At 39.2% G+C, this 17,229-nt stretch overlaps 1 protein-coding gene and 1 long non-coding RNA gene across 3 annotated transcripts in view; one reads left to right on the plus strand and one right to left on the minus strand.

Annotated features, from left to right (window-relative positions):
* The window catches only part of LOC144300165 (uncharacterized), a 40,361-nt gene extending 35,813 nt beyond the window's left edge, over positions 1-4,548 (plus strand). Inside the window, exon 3 of one of the 2 annotated variants that reach the window (XR_013366761.1) lies at positions 4,357-4,548. This is a non-coding gene — a long non-coding RNA (uncharacterized LOC144300165). The remainder of the gene's footprint in view (positions 1-4,356) is intronic. The other variant, XR_013366762.1, reaches the window with a different exon arrangement.
* A 7,363-nt stretch (positions 4,549-11,911) lies between these two features.
* The window catches only part of SLC26A7 (solute carrier family 26 member 7), a 113,216-nt gene continuing 107,898 nt past the window's right edge, over positions 11,912-17,229 (minus strand). The window contains exons 17-19 of the mRNA XM_077876295.1: positions 16,178-16,232; positions 15,992-16,095; positions 11,912-14,964 (exon numbers count right to left, since the gene is read on the minus strand). Of these exons, the coding sequence (XP_077732421.1) occupies positions 14,929-14,964; positions 15,992-16,095; positions 16,178-16,232 (195 nt within the window). The 3' untranslated portion in view covers positions 11,912-14,928. The remainder of the gene's footprint in view (positions 14,965-15,991; positions 16,096-16,177; positions 16,233-17,229) is intronic.

The following is a 17,229-nucleotide window of genomic DNA, read 5'->3' on the forward strand; positions in this document are numbered from 1 at the left end:
TTTGTTAGGTGGGGCCTTGGCTGGAACCTAAAAGGAATCATCATTCTATTTTACTGGAGCTTCTAACTTTCAGCTACTGTGATATATGGAGAAAGAGAGGAAGGAAGGAAGGAAGGAAGGAAGGAAGGAAGGAAGGAAGGAAGGAAGGGGAAAGAGGAGGAAACTATAGTCTCTGCTATGGACTGAATTATGTCTCCCCCAAATGCATATGTTGAAGGCCCTAGCCTCCCATATGATGAAATCTGAAGGCAGAGCCTTTAGGAGGAAATTAGGTTTAGATGAAGTCATAGGGTAGAGCCCTCAAGACAAGACTAAGTGTAAGAAGAGACAGCAGAGAGTTTTCTTCCTACCTCTCTCTCACCACCTTCATGCACCTTAGTGCATGACCTTTCCTTCGAAAGGTCACAAGGACTTGAGAAAAGCAGTCATCAGTAGCCCAAGGAGAGAGCTCTCCTCACAAGGCACTGACCCTGCCAGTACCCTGATCTTCGACTTCCAGTCTCCAGAACTCTGAGAAATAAATTCCCATTGGTTAAGCCACCCAAACAATGGTATTTTGTTATGGTACCTCAAGCTGACTAAGACAGTGTCCTCTACCAAAAGTACAACCCAGTAAGGACAATTATTAGCTTTTATTTCCCATTACCTCGCTCCTTTGTGACTTTGGGTCGTGTCCTTATGGTACATTGGACCATTGTCATTGACCTTTGGGATATTGGGAAATTTTAAAGAAGCCCATAGACTACTCATACATTGGCTTTTACATATTTGGTAACATAGCATTCTCCACGTCACTGGACCCAAGCATGTTTCCACGGTAGGAAATGCTACTTACAAAGTTTCCACAGAAAAGTTGATATAAGACAATATTATAATATGATCTTCTATTTTTTTCAATCCCATCTTTATTTCACCACTATAGGAAAAATGAGCAGAAGGAAAGATTCTTAAATACACTCTTATCTCCCTTAATGGTCCAAGATTCTTATCTCTAAATTTGTACATTGTGCTTTGAAAACTAATGATGTCAAGCTCTGTAAATCCATAACTTTTAGAAATTGGCCTTTGATATAAACCAGTGACATAGATAGGGAAAAGGCACAAACAGAAGCAAAATCATGTACAAGTCCAGCTGATTTTGCCCTTAGAATATAAATAGATACACATAGACATAAACACAGAGAAGAAAATGTGGATCTTCTCGAAATGTTTAAAGACAAATGTTCAGATTTTTTGGACATCTTAACCAGTATTTAAAAAGATAAACTCCAAATGAGACTTTCTACTTCATAAAGTTGCTTTACACATTAAATTATATGATACTTGTAAAGTTTTTAAACAATGCTGCCACAGCAAGTCACCAGTCAGTGACCATTTAAATTTCACTTTTGAACATCTTAGACACCATCTTATAAATTGAATCGCTTGGGTTTACCTCATAACCTAGGAATACATCCAACTCTTTATCTTCAATCAGTTTAGGCATCTTCATTGTCTATTTGCCTCCTCTGGAGATCAAAGTGAAGGAGAGAATAATCTCTGGACAAGTTTCATTGCCCTTTAACAGTGCTTAAGTTAGGGTTATTATAATTATTTGTTTTTCTTTGCTGCACCTTTTCATTTCCTTGTCAAGGAAGGAGAGGGGATTCAATGCAGATATCCTGGCCAAAGAATTTTGCTAAGAAATTCATGAGACAGGGCAGCGGCAACTAATCGTTTCGGTAGGTCACAGACTGGGGAGTGGGAGTTGGCAGGTGGGAAGGAGGAGAAGGGGACTGGATGGTGGCTTATTAGTGGCAGTCGGAAGAGCAGTGAGGATGCACAGTTAGAGCCTGGTAAAAAGGTAACTCAGTTATATAGAGACAGAACAACTGAGACAATACTGTCCACAGCAACTTGGAATATAGAAAATGAGTTTATGGTCTGGCTAAGGGGAGAGTCAGGCACTGTTGACAGTGCCATTTGGTTTTTTGCTTTTGCCTTTTGTTTTAGTTGCACCAGATGAGGGAAGAGAGCTGAACGAAGAGAAAACTTCTCAGTTGGAAAGCAGAATTTAGAGGAAATGTAGAAGACCTAGGGATTGCTGGGTTGAATTACAAAACATTTCCTTCCCACAGAAGACTCTTGGGAAGTCTGGTTATAAAACCCTTTGTTAAGATCTCAGAAAAACTTCAGTTGAGTGGACTCATAATTGTCAAAAAAGCTTTCTAAAATTTGGAAGTGTGTTATCCCACAGCACTTTTATTTATTTATTTTTTCAAGATTTTATTTAGTTGAGAGAGAAAGCAGGAAGTGGAGGAAGGGCAAAGGGAAAAGCCAACTCCCCACTGAGCAGGGAGCCAGCCCTAAGACATGGAGCTCCATCCCAGGACCCCAGGACCATGACCTGAGCCAAAGGCCCACACCTAACTGACTGAGCCACCCAGGTGCCCCTCCCACAGCACTTTTATATGCCCAAAAGAACCCTGGATGTCACCTTTGAGGCATGACATCAATCCTCGTAAGGTTTATGTAAATTTTAAGGGAATGGTACTGGCACAAACCTTGCCTCCTTGGACCAAAAGGAACAGAAATGGTTAAGAATATTTAAATAAGAATTTTTAAAAGTCCCCTGGATCTTCCACTTCCTACAAAAAAGAAGCAGGCTGAGACAGCTGCTCAGCTACAAACACCAGTGACTTCTGATCGAAAAGAGAAGTCATCTTGGCCAACAGAACCAAAAGGCTGGAGCGCAGAGCCAAGATGGGAGAGCCACGTATTCACAAGTTCCCCCTCCCCCAAAGGCTGCAGCACTGACCCTGGTCAAGGAATAAGCCTTGCCCTCTTGGGAGGGCAACCTGCTGATGCATACCCAACTGCCTTTCAGGATTACTGCAAAATCCTGACTACTATTCGCTTCCCTTCTTTACTTTCATTTAACTTTTTTTTTTTTTAATTTTAGAGGAGTTTTCATATTTCATGAAAATTGCAAAGATAATGCAGAGTTCCCATCTACTCTTCATGCATTTTCCCAAACTGTTAACATTTTACAAAACCACGAAGCATTTGTCTCAACTAAGGAACCATGGTTGGTACATTAACCATTAATTAAAGTTTGTTCAAGCTCCACTATTGTTCTCCTCATGTCCTGATTTCCCAACTGTTCTAGGTTCTGTGTCTAGATACCCCGCAGGGCGCCACAATACATGTCACTGACCTGTCTCCTTAGCTTCCCCCACTGTGACGTATGTTAAACTTTCTTTGCATTGGATAACCTTAACGATTTTGAGCTGTGTTTTGAAGGTATTTTGAAGACAAATTGGAGCTCTTAGACCTTCAACTTGAGTTTTAATGATGTTTTTTCTTATGGTTAGACTGCTCCAGCCCTAACCAGGTTCTCTCGTGGAGAATCGGCCATTTCTCCAAGGAGCCCTGGTTCCCTGTCCCTGGTATTTGAAACCAAGTCCTGGATGCTGGCTATGTTCCTTGCTCCTTTCTTACTGTTTTTGAGCACAGGTGCCCATCATGGTTACTCTGCCCCTATCTTACCATATTCCGTTGAGTGTGCAGCTGGAAAATCAGTTATGTTTCTAGTTCACATCTCTCAGCATCAAAAGAAGCTGTCTCTAAGGAGCTTTCCCCATACTGAACTAAGACACTAGTCAAGAGATCCCGGACTTCAAGCCTGGTGTAGTAATTGGTGTGAGGCTTTGGAGTCCCTGGATGAGAGTAAACATATTTTTCATGTTGAAAGAATGTGAGTAATATGGGTCATCAGAAGTGGACTCTGGTATGTTGTTTCATGGCTACAACATTACCCACATCCCTCTCTACAAAGTGGTTTTGCTGCTCCTCCCACCCTGAAGTAGAGTCTATATCTCCTTTTGCTTGAAACTGGGCTAGATTTGTGGTGGAAGGGACATAATTTAAGTTCTTGAGCTGAAACCTCAAGAGGGGCTTGTAGCTGCTGCCTTCCTTCTCTTAGAATCCTGGGACCACCAGGCTGATGAGGAAGCCTAAGTGTGCACCACGTGGGTAAGGGAGCCCACTCACCAGGTATATCCCAGGTGAGCCCAGTCCCCGACCCACTCACCAGCTGTGTGCAGTAACCTGGGTGAGCCCAGGGGAGACCAGCAGAGTCTAACCCCTCACACAATCATGAGAAATGGCAACTCACCATGTTTGGGAGTAATTTTTGAAGAAGAAATGGATAATTAATACAGTACAATTGACTGCTAAAAAGTTCATCTTTCTATTGATCCTAAATCTACTACCCTATAAGTTCCATTGACCCAGGTCAGGGCTTTTAGCAGGTAATAAAGTATAGTAAATTGTAATGATGAGTTAATATCTTGATTTTCTCTTTTTATATTGCAGTATTTCCCCTTTACCTGTTTTTTCACTTTTCCTGGTTTCAGTTACCAGCGGTCAAAATCATACACCATCCAGAAGCAGATGCTCCTCCTTCAGAAAGTCGGTAGTAGCCTAACACCACATCACAATGCCTGGGTTGTTCGCTTTTCTTCATTGTATCAAGTAGGCATTTTACCATCTCATGTCATCTCTGGAAGGGTGTGAGTACAGCACAGTAAGATATTTGGAGAGGGGGACCACATTCATATAACTTTTATATAGTATATTGTTATGATTGTTCTATTACTAGTGTTGTTAATCTCTTACTGTGCCTACTTTTTAAATTTAACTTTATTATAGGCATGTAGGTATATATGTGCAGGAAAAAAAAAAAAAGTATACAGGATTTGGTGCTATCTGTGGTTCCAGGCATCCACTGGGGGGTGTTAGAACATATCTCCTGTGGACTGGGGAGGGGGGCATTGCGCAGTATCTTTACTGAAGACATACGGAATTAGCGCTTAAGGAGAAAAGAAGAGTTTTATCAGCAGACATGTTGAGAACTCACAGATTGACAAGGTGTTTGGAGAATGGAAGCTTCTGATTCCCCCTCAGATGGCACCTTAGAGATGCCTACTGACTCCACTTGAAAGCAGAGATTAGTTCGATAGGAGGTAAGGTTAGGAAACTGCAATGTAATTGTGATTAAAAACTGGCAAGTTTAAATTGTTCAACAGAGATAACAACTTTCTCATGAGGAAAGTTCTGTTTACGGGTCTAGATTTACCTCAAGCCCCTGACCTTGTTCAGCCTGCCCTACCACACTCTGGCCCTGAGTCTTCTAAAGAGAGATGCCAAACTCTTTTCTTTAGTTGATTCCTAAATTTTTAGTATCTTCATGTAGTTTTGATTTTGATAGATTAACCATTTTATTCATCCCTTCAACAATCACATATTAACCATAACATATAATGGGCCAGGAATACAATAATAATTCCTACATAGCCTATGACTTTAAAAGCATATAAATGAGCAATTGGGTAAAATATTGTCGGTATAACATTAGGGGAAAGAACAGGCGGGCATCTAATGGAAATTGGGGAAATTGTAGTAAATAAATCCATTTTTGATGTCTGACTACTGCTGACAGCTTTTAAGCGTCATACCTCACTCCTTCCTTCTGCCCCACATCTGGGCAAGCTGATAAGAAAGCCTGGTGTTTCCTCCTTTGTTGTGGTGGGAAGTTCAACCTTTTCCCCAGCCACACCCCCAACCACCCTAAAATTCTCAGGCTAGTCTCTTTCCCTTGATCTCTTAAATCATTTTTGACCAGCTCGGGAGGCCCACCCCACGCTCACCAGGAAGCTGATTATGTAAGTAATAAACCTTTTCAAATACTCTTGGTGCCTGTGTGGCATCACCAGTGTTGAGCAAAAATTTTGGATAAGGGTAGCTAGCCATCTCATCTCTAGAGAAGGACGGCTAGACAGGTGCTTGTAAAAGGTAGGATTGTAATTAGGATTTTAAGAAGTCAACAGTGGTTGAGCATGAAAAGCAAAGAAAATCGGTAAGAGGAGGATTGAAAAGTAGCCACTAAGTTTGGGAATGTGGAAGTGAATGATGATTTTTTTCTAGAATCCTTTAAAACTGTGATGGGGGGAAAAGATCAGATAGCCAAGGCCAGAGAAGAGCAAGTGGAGGCAGTGATATGATGAGAGAGCTGGCTTCTTGTCTCACGGAGTCAAAGAATGAATCTCACAGACACAGGAGAGTGAGCAAAGGGGTAGAAGTTTATTACATAAAGATACAGAGAAAGCTCTCAGGGGTGAGAAGGGTCCCAACAGGGGTTGTGGGGTTGGTCTTTTATTGAGAACTGACACGGAAGCCTGTGGCCTTAAGATTCTTGTGCTGTCTTGATTTGAGTTAAGGTTGGTGATAACATCTTCAATGGCTTACTTCTTCTTTGGGGTCTGGTTATTCTTTGTTGGTCACAGATGACTGTCATAAAACAACACCCTCCCCGCCCTCACCTAGGGGAGGGTGGTCTGGCTTGCTCCCTTATCTCTGGTTTCCTTACAGCTCAGCATTTGGGATTTTTCTGTAAGCCTGATTCCCTGGCCCCCTACCTAGCCCTGTCTAGCCCTGTTTGTCACTAACTCAGCAGCAAACGTTGACTACTACCATCTCAACACATTGGAGTGGAACTTATTCAGCAGAGGCTGAAGATAAGTGGAGAGAAAAGGCAGAAAAAGCAAGCAGGGCTAGATGAGGACTTTTCTTTCTATCTTTCTTTCTTTTTTTTTTTTTTTTTTTTTTTTTTTTGAGGGAATGGAATAAGATTTCTTTATAGACCAAGGTTATATTCAATCAAGTAAAAGAGGTTGAAAACACTGGGAAAAAGAATTAACTGATGGAATAAGATGGAAAGGCAAGGGGGAAGTTTTGAATTAATAAAAAATAAAAAACTAACAAAGCAAGGTAGGGAGGAGAAAAACTCCATGTGGCAGATTAAATCTTGATTAGAAGAAAGAGAACTCATCCACTGACGCTCAAACGATACACGTGCATGAGGGCTTGGGTGGATATATGTTTAGGTGGCAGGATCAGTAGGAAATTGATGGATAAAATGAATAATGGCTTCCTGAAAGTGGAGGTATGGTTACCTCTGGAAGACCCTTAGGAATGGGTTTTAGAAGGGGGTTGAAAATACTGGAAAATAGGAATGGTAGATGAGCACAGAGAAGTGAAAGCCTTGAGACCCACCTCAGGCTACAGGCACCAATCTGCAGAGATGTGATCATTTAACTCTAGGGAACAGACCGAAGTCGCTTGGAGGCCAGGGGGATCAGGGGGAGGGGGTAACTGGATGATGGTCATTAAGGAGGGCACTTGTGATGAGCACTGGGTGTTATATGCAACCAATGAATCACTAAATTCTACCCCTGAAACTAATAATACACTACATGTTACCTTGAATTTAAATTACAAAAAGAGATAAAAACAGAATAAAAAAGAAAAAAGAGAGATGTGATCCTCTTCCAGCTACCTCATTTGGATACCACACAATCTTGTGGTCTGTAACACAGGGTTGGGATCCAGGATGTCAGGACCACACATATTAGGTACCCTTCCAGTTTCACTCATATTGCAAGCAATTTTTCTAGCAATTATTACGCCCTGTTCTATTTTACCCCCTCTCTCCCTCACATTGGTGTCAAGCTGAATGGTTGACCCTGGACAAGAGACACATTGGAAGTTGTGCAGTGGGGACCCTCCTTCACAGTGCCTCTGGGACTTGGGTTGCAGAACATTGTTACATAACATTTACTTTAGAACAGTTTCTGATTTTTTTTTTTGATTGTGAGACGGAGTCCAAATACGTATCTTATTAATTTTTGATCTTTGGAATATGTAAGGCAATTAAATCTATTACTCGTAGAAAGAGAACCACTTAACAAGTAGATAGGAAATATACTACACTAAGCATATTCTAGAAAAATGAAACCCAAAGACATACATTCACACATCTGGCGGTGATTCATAATTGAATATTATTTTCTCTCTAGTTATGATGGTTTACATCAGCCTCAATCCCCAAACTGAAAGTAGCTGAGTAATATTGCTGGCACCATCTCTTTATCCCAGTTCCATATGTGCAGAATAAAAGGTTTAACTATAATTCACTCTGGTAGCATTACACAGGGAATTTCAATGAAGGTGTTGAAAGAAAATAATTACCCACGGAGCCTGAGGCTAGAAGGGAAATCTCTCTCGCTCTCTCTTTTACAATATGTTTCTAATGGCAATGTGCGAGAAGCAGCCGGGAGGATGGGACCATTTTCTTACATGACTGCATCAGTACCTGTCAGAAATGGTATAAATTTGTGAAACTAGAAGGACACTAAAATATTCCCTGATGAATGATATTAAATACAAACTTCCAGGCTTAGGAAATTCACCCAGGAATAGATGAGTAGGGATAATATGTTTCAGATACTTTCGGACTCTCATAAACTCATATTGACCAACAGCTATGGTGAATTTGACGTATCTACAATACGTAGCGGCCAACGCACAATCCTAAATAGAGCAAGCGATGAACACATAGGTGCCTAACAGAGTACAGGGTTTCTTTCAAATATCAGACTAAAGATAGCCTTTGTGACTATGATTCCAAACTGTAGGGTGCAAAACGAAAGCAGAGAGATGATTGTTAAAAATCTTTACTTCCCAAGCCCAACTCAAAGAACTTCTGATTCGCTGGGTCTTGGGCAGTAGGCTTGAATCCGCATATTTAGCAAATACCTACGGTGATTCTGGTGCAGATATCATAAGGATCACATTTCGACTAAGATTTAGGAGAAATTTGGCACCATCATGTGATTGGTTTTAATTGATAAAACCTCTACTCTGTCAAGCGAGACCCTTACTACTTCAATATTTTCATTGGCAATGTGAAGAGAGGCAACTGAAAAAAAGAGAAAAGGTTTACACTAGACAAGAATGCTATGTCAATCCCGTTTTTGGCAGTCACACTGCTATTCTCAAATTTTAATTCCAGAGCCAAAGCAAAAGGCATAGGTCCAAGCCCCAGGAAAAGCTGCGATGTGGGAAGAATTGTTTGGCTTCATGAACCCCACTTCCACTGTGTCTGTGTCTTTGGCGTGAGGAACAAGGAGGGCCCTGATCATCCAAGAATGCCAGGGGCATAAGGCTCAGCCCTCCTCCCCAACATCGCCATCTCCCCCCACCCACTGCCCCCGGGGCACACCAGCCTGCCTCCTAACACAACACCATCGCTCCTAACCCTGCCCTCTGCAGCACCCTGAGTTCCAAACAATTTCAAACCAGCCTCCCCCATCAAAACTATGACAGTCTTAGAAGCTGATGAGATGAACTAGTTCTTCCTAAGGCTAACACAATGCATGGCAATGGCTTACATGGTTTTTCCTTTCTTAGAACGTTTAGTCCAGCTTCAATAAATGACTCATGATGAGAACTTCAAATCCCTTAAAAGGCTGGTAAAGCAAATAAGCGGACTCAGGAGACATCCAGATCCTGCCGAAATCATACCGCCATGGAGTGAATCATGTCAGCCATCCTCCTCCTCACGGACCCCCTGCCCTCATCCTGCATCTTTCTTTCACCTCCAAACCCACCCAGTGCCTGGGTGCTGCGCTCCCTGCCCTCCCTTCCCTGCCCTCTCTCAGGCTTTGTCAGCCTGAGTAAAGGCACCTTTATTTAAACAGTAATTCCCTTACTATAAATTTAAGAAAATAGGGAAGCTTGGGAACTCTGTAGGATATAAATCAAAGTGTAAGGAGGTATAGGAACAGGGGGCTTAAATATGGAAGCTGGTCTGGAAAACACATTAGAGTCTAAAAGAGGCTCTCTTTCTTCACTTTTCTATTCTCACAAGGGCAGAACTTACTTTAAAACCAAGAGGGAAAAAATAACTCTAGAAGCAAAGGAAATATAGAATTTTAGTTTAATTTTCATTTATTTTATTATTGAAGCTTTTTTTTTTTACTGTAGCAATTAATAAGTATGTATTCTTACTGGATTTATTAATCAGCCAATTTCTAAATGCAGCCATAGGAACCAGAGGCTCCAGAAGGAAAAAATACTACAAAGCTTCCTATGCTAGATAGAGTGCGGTCCTTTATAATTTAGAACAAAAAGGAGACGCATTAGAGTAATATGACCTTCCTGTGGCTAAAACAGTAGAAAGTAAGGAGATCATTTCAGAGCAATTAGGTGGTTTGCAGTAACCTAACATCCTTCCTTTCTTAAATAAATAACAACAAACTCAAACCGAAGAACAGCAACAACAAAAAAAAGTGGAGCCTCTCACTGCAGTTAGTGCTCAGACTCTGTTCTGTGCTGGTCTCAGTGACAAATGGTAGAATTCAGCATGACTCTGTTGGTATTTGCTTTAAAACCATATGATAGCTAAAAAGAAATTAAATGATTCAATTCAACCTTTAATTAGATGGCTAATCATTAGGAACCATCACCAAAATATACATCTGTGCAACTTCTAAATAGCCTTTGGTCCACTACCAACCCATTTCTGACCACCTCACTCACAACCTGATCTAAGGTGCTTAACATGGCTAGCAATGGCTAAGCCAGCCTACTGTCTCTGTATTGGAATGCTTTAACCGCACAATTTGTGATTAAAACATTATAGTTTATTAAACATAAAATTCTAGGAAGCCTGTTTCTCAGACATAAAATTTTTTTCAAGTGTATAAGAAATCTGTAACTCCTTGCTATGGACTGTATTGTCCATAGTCCCCGTCCAAAGTTCATGTGTGGAATTCCTACCTCCCCGCCACCACCCCCCCTCCCAAGGTGAGATGTGGGTGTTTGGAGATAAGGTGAGATTCCTATAAGGAAATAATAATGGTTAAATAAGGTCACAAAGGTGAAGTCCTAAGTGATAGGATTACTGTCCTTACAAAAGGAGATGCCAGAGAGCACTCCTCTCTCCACCATGCGAGGACACAGCAACAAGGTGGACATTTGCAAGCCAGGAAAAGAGCTCTCATGAAAAACTGGCACCTTCATCCCTATCTTCTCAGCCCACAGAACTTTAAGAGATAAATGTCTATTGTTGAAGCCCTGCAGTCTGTAATGTTTTGTTATAGTAGCCCGAACGGACTAAGACCCTCCCATTGGTCACTGTTCCTGCCACCTTGTCCAGGACACCCACTCTCCACCATCCTTCCTATTCTCTTTCCTTGCTTTATTCTTATTATTAGCACATGTGATCAATACGTATATTTTAAATTTATCTATTTCCTGTTTTCCCTTGTTAGAATGTAAGCTCTATGAGGACAGGAATTTTTTTGTAGTTTTATTCACCATTGTATCTCCAACACCTAAAAGCATGCCTTATCTTATCTTTGGAGCAGCAACCTTTAAAAAGCTGAAGACTGGGATCCTTGGGTGGCGCAGCGGTTTGGCACCTGCCTTTGGCCCAGGGCGCGATCCTGGAGACCCGGGATCGAATCCCATGTCGGGCTCCCGGTGCATAGGGCCTGCGTCTCCCTCTGCCTGTGTCTCTGCCTCTCTCTCTCTCTCTCTGTGACTATCATAAATAAATAAATAAAAATTTTAAAAAAATTTAAAAAGCTGAAGACTAAAAAAAAAAATTAAAAAATACAAATAAAAATAAATAAAAATAAAAAGCTGAAGACTACTGAACCTGGCCTCAGAACTCAGGAAAGACAAACAATAACACATAAAGGAAGAATCCAAACAAATAAAAATTAACATAGACAGATTAATTAAAATTAGAACATAAAAGATAACAAAAATAATAATAAACCCAGTGAAAGAGAATTGTTTCCATGTTGTCTTGCAGCAAAAAAATGTCCTTATTAGCAGCCCATAAATCAAGGTATAATCCTTACCATCCTAGCTTGATGTTTCGTAAGAACAAATTACCAAGAATAATTCATACTTCCAAGAATTTTCAACACACAGTGGTCAGTCTAAGAAAGCAATATGTATTATTTGCTTAGCAGGAGAGTAAATACTTTGAAATAATGGACACAAATCTATTCAAGCATAATAGTTATCATATTTCAATTTATTTCCTTGTAAATTGCTTGTTACATGCTGAGTTAGTACAAAGAATTATAAAAGAGATAATTAAATGCATTGAAAAATATAAAAAAATAAATGTGGCATATTAGACTACATGATTTTTAACTAAAAATCTTTGGATTGTGAAGGCATCACTTAACTCCCTATTTGAAATCTGGCAACAAACTCACTGCCAAAAAGCATATGCTATATCGAATTAGATCATCATCCCACAGAAGACAGAAACGTGCATTTCTAAGGCATATGTATGTTCAACAACATACTAATATATTTTGGTAACCACTAAATGTCAAACATTATCCATACAGGGTATTAACACATTAATGTTTTCATTAAAAAAGAAAGATCTCTTTCCTCATTACATTACGCATTGATAGAATAGAGAGCTGTCACATAAATTACCACAAAGTAGTTCAAGCTAGACCTTGTAACACTTGAATCATATAATCGGGGGCAAATAACCTTTAAAATGAAAGATAAATGGTAAAATTTAAGGGCATTTAATTTGCATAAATGTAATGTTAACGGTCTTTTCCTGGTTTCATATTTTATGCTTAATTTATATATGTCACTCTATTAGGTCCTCAACACTCTTATAGGTCAGTTTTAATTTTTTCTAATTTTATTTCACCATAATAAGTAATACGGAAGTAGTTTATCATATATAAAAATAAGGTGATCTCATAAAAATAATTCAACATGACCAGAAACATTCTAGCACCAAGACCATATTATTGTTCCTTTGTTAATGCTTGCTTTGAAATAAATATGTATATTTTAGAATCTGGGTGTACAAAACTCATATTCAACTTTGGACACGCAGAACTCAATTCCAATAAATTTTTCCAGGTTAAGTCACTGTGACCTTGGCATGCAGAAGAAGACAGAACAAAGATCGTTACCCAGTGCGTGGTCTTCCCTTACTTGGAAAATAGTATTAACATTCGACACTTAAGTTATTGGCTTTCAAGTTTTATCCACTAAACTTCTACTATAAATACTGAAATGCATTCAAATACACCTGCTCAGACAATACTGTGTCATCTTTAACAATAAAATAGAACAAAGCATCCATTGATTAACTGTAATGAATTTGAGCTCATCCATGGCCCACAATCTCTTACAAATTATAAAATGCCTGCAGTGCATGAATTCAGTGATAGGCTAAAGCTGGACAGCAAAGTATCAATTTATACACAGCAAAATATATTTTCTTTCCTTAACTTTCTTTGACTCACCTTTATGTGCCAACATCAATGGGTTATGGATGGTAAATGTTGCCACCATCCACCACTGGGATAGTTTAAATGGACAAAGCAGACAGAAACTCCTTTCTCTAAGGAAATTTTACCTCCACCTGTTACCTCCACTTTTTCTTGGAATGATATTTAAAGAGAATGAAAGTTGTCCTCACTCACTTCAATCCAATTTAGTGATGAAAGGATGTGATGAGGCTTCCTTTAGGACAAAGACTTTTCTTTTTAGCTCATGTCAACCAAAATTGAAATGGCGGGGGGAGGTAAGTTATGAGATTCAAAACATGTATTATTCCCCTTCATTTTATTACATTGTCCTACCTATGGTTTAATGTGAAAATTAAGGGCCATATGAATGTTTACCACACATTTGCTAGGGACAGTATATCACTTGGCAGGCAAATTCTCATACAGATGCCCACAAAAATACCCACATGACCAGTCTTTAAGTTCTGTTTTCAACCTACTTTTCAAATTCACTTTAAAGTACCTGGCTCTCTGTTACACTGGTAATTTCAAGAACAGTTCCAATACCTTCAAACTTAACCAGACTTATCTTTGAAAATGAGATTTCTTTGTATCAAACTGTCTGATAAAAATATGAAACTCTGGGTAATTGTACACGATTGAAAATATACGTACAAGCATGAAAGCAACAATTTATACCAGTCACCCTGGCCTATGGTGTTTGTCAATTATGCTGTTGATTTGGCATGTTTATAGATAATCACATATCTAAGTCCTACTCTAGGAAAAGAAAAGGAAAAACATACTATGGAGACTTATCTATCTAAATGAATATAGAGAGATAAATGTCTTACATTATATCGACTGTCTCTGTGAAATAAGAAAGTCCCAAACTACTACAGATAATTGTATTTTAGAATAGCACAAAGCTATTCTACTGGTGGTATTTATTTTCTCGTCTAAACATCATTTATAACAAAATATAAAAGGTGCAACTTTCATACGCTCCAGCTCCAATAAAACGTAAGGTAAAAACAGACTTCATTGGGTTGAAATGCAGAATTTAGGGCTAAGCATTTCTAATATTCAGAGTAAAAAGACTAATGTCAAGAACTTGGTTTCACTGGGATACTTATCTGGAAAATAATCTTGAAGACTTCCTTGCATGGAAAGACATGACGAACAATGCCTTCTAGTTTGTCATTCATTTTTGTTTGACTTAATTTCGGTGAATTTCGTATCATATTGTATAAAGAAACATTTAATCTTACCGATGTTTAATGGCTTTTTTGGTTTTTTGGAGGGGGAAATGGCACATTTGCTAAGTTGTTTTTATGTATTAGTTACAGATGATCCTGGGTTTTTACAAATGGCTTGCAAATGTTCTAAATCTCTTATGACAAAGGGTTTCTCGGTTTTGCAAGTTGACTTAACAACAAAACAGAAATAAAACACAAAATACCATGGCAAAGGAAATAAATTCAGGTTTTAACTTTCAGTACACTAAAACGAAATGCGTACCGGTTTTTATAAAATAACTATACGGTAACCTACTAAGTAAATCTGTTTACTAACAAAGAGTAGAAAGAACCGCTGGTGAATCTTGACCAGTGGCTATGTGGTTATGAAGTCACATCATACTTAAAGCAGAGGTCATCTGTAGGATCTCAACGCCAAAAGTGGTTGTGCAAAATGCCAGAGAATGGCCTCTTCAGGGCAGTTACTAAGGCAGGAGCTGTATTGCAGGAAAAAGGTCTCAGACTTCACTGTGATCACTGAGTTTGCTCAAATTCTAAAATAGAAGAGGAAGAAATAAGCACATGTTCGACGCTTAAATTGGTACTATAATCAAAGAACAGTAACAGCTGATGCAAGCTGTCCAGCCAAGTTAAGCAGACAGGCATTCTGTGAGGCAAGACAGGATGGTGGCTGCAAGCTCCAAGTCCAAGGTCAGACTGCTGCCTTTGAAACCGGCTCTCTCCACTTACAAATGATATAATTTGCCCGGGCCTCAGTTTCCTCATTTCTAAAAGAGGTTAAATAATAGTCTCTACCTCACAAGGTTGTGGCAAGCCTAATGAACTAATATAGGTAAAGCTCTTAGGCTATTCCTGCAATATAATGAACATTCAATAAATGTATATAATAATAATAGTAATAATAATCAGTGCATTATTATTTTAATTTGTAAATACATAGTGTTGTGATTGAATAGGATAGGGATGACTCTGGGAAGCACCAAATGCTGTTCTAGGGATGAGGAAAAGCAGAATGATTCAAAGTCAAAGAAAATTTTCAGGAAATCAAAGCTCTAGGAACAGCTCTAAAACTAACTATAAAGCCCAGTATTTGGAGGATTACTTTGACACTTCATATCATGGCAGTTCTGGGCTCTGCAAATAATGTTTCCAAAGATGGCAATATGAACTCAGAGTAAGGGTATCAGAGCAGAAAAAAAGCTATATAAGGCTAAATCTGAAGTTTTAGCATTTGACAGAGGTGGATTCAAATTCCCAGGATAGTAGATCCTGGAAGAAGCATCTACTTTACAAGCAAGCAGTTTGCACTTAATAGGTGATCCCTAAATCCTCTAAGCTATGATATTGTTAAAAGACCCAAATTATTAAACAATGTTCATAACTGATCCAAGTAAGGAACGGAAACATTCCTTTACCGTAGCAGAGGGCTCTGGGAAGGGGAAAATTGTAATAGGTTTTAAATACCAGTGGGGTGATAAGCTAATACCAAAAAATGCAAAGCCTTTGATTCTACATTCTAATTTGTCTAATGACTCCTGCAGGCCAGCTTGCATGGCTCACCTTATTTGAATAGATGTTACTTAACGCAGCAGATACTGATTCAAAAGAAATTGGTTTCTCTGAGTCTGGGTTTCCACAGTACTTCACGGCTTTCATCAAGGAAGCTACGAGAAAACATAAGTAACATAAGGACAGATGGAACAGCAGAAGGATCACATTCAAGGTTAGCCCGGAATCTTCCCTCACCTGTGCAATGGGCTAACGATACATCCACACTCCTGCTCTTACAGTCCATGTAAACCTGGAAGATTTAAAATGGTATATTCATAATTAATTCAGGATAGCAGGCAGGAAAGGAAAAGATGGGCTGAAGATGAAAGGAGAATTTCTAGTTAAAAACAACAAAAAGCCAAAGTTTATGATGTCAGACCACCAGAGGGAGGTATTGCTACACAGTCAGGCGTACCCCGCAGACTTCGCCAGCCCGAGATTAATGCAGCAGGGTATTTACCTTTCCTGCAACTAAGTCTGGCCCCCTACATTTTCATGTAATAAATGAAACTTCTCTAATAAACATTAAACACATTTATTTCCCTATAAGATGACAGAAAGTTGTTCTCTTTTACTGGAAGTCGAGGACCCATTTATAAAGTGATGAAAACTGCCGACCTACTGCTTAGTTTAATATTTTACAACAATCTGCACATATTCATGGACTCTCAGATCCCATCGGTGCACGGTAAGCTGAGAACCAAAATAATCGAAGCCAAGGTGGATCGCCCAACTTCTATTTTTTTTTTTTCCAACTTCTATTTTTAAAGGTCCTGCAAGATGAGGGATCCTAACTAATTTGCTTGACATATTCTAGAGTCTTGCCTCATTCACATCCTAGAAGATACCATGTAGGGACAACTTACTGAAGGCCCTGATTTAAATTCAGAGCAGAAAAAAAGCTATATAAGGTTAAATCTGAAGTTTTAGCATTTGATAGAGGTGGATTCAAATTCCCAGGATAGTAGATCCTGGGAATCTAGGACTAGATGGATCATGACTTGATCAAAGTCAACCCATGAAACTCAGTGAAAATAAATTGAGAAGTTTTATCAACAGTAGGATGGATCTGGTTATGTAATAGAGAAGTATCTCACATATAAAATATAGAAAGCATTTACACAACACTCCAAATGTTCCCCCTTGTATTGTTCCTGAAGTAAGCAGTTATGTGTGAGAAGAACTGCAAAATAACAGGAGATTACAAAATAATTACAAAATAACCCACTCTGAGCATGAATAAACAA

This window comes from Canis aureus, chromosome 28, assembly GCF_053574225.1.
Source record: "Canis aureus isolate CA01 chromosome 28, VMU_Caureus_v.1.0, whole genome shotgun sequence".
Lineage (NCBI taxonomy): Eukaryota > Metazoa > Chordata > Mammalia > Carnivora > Canidae > Canis > Canis aureus.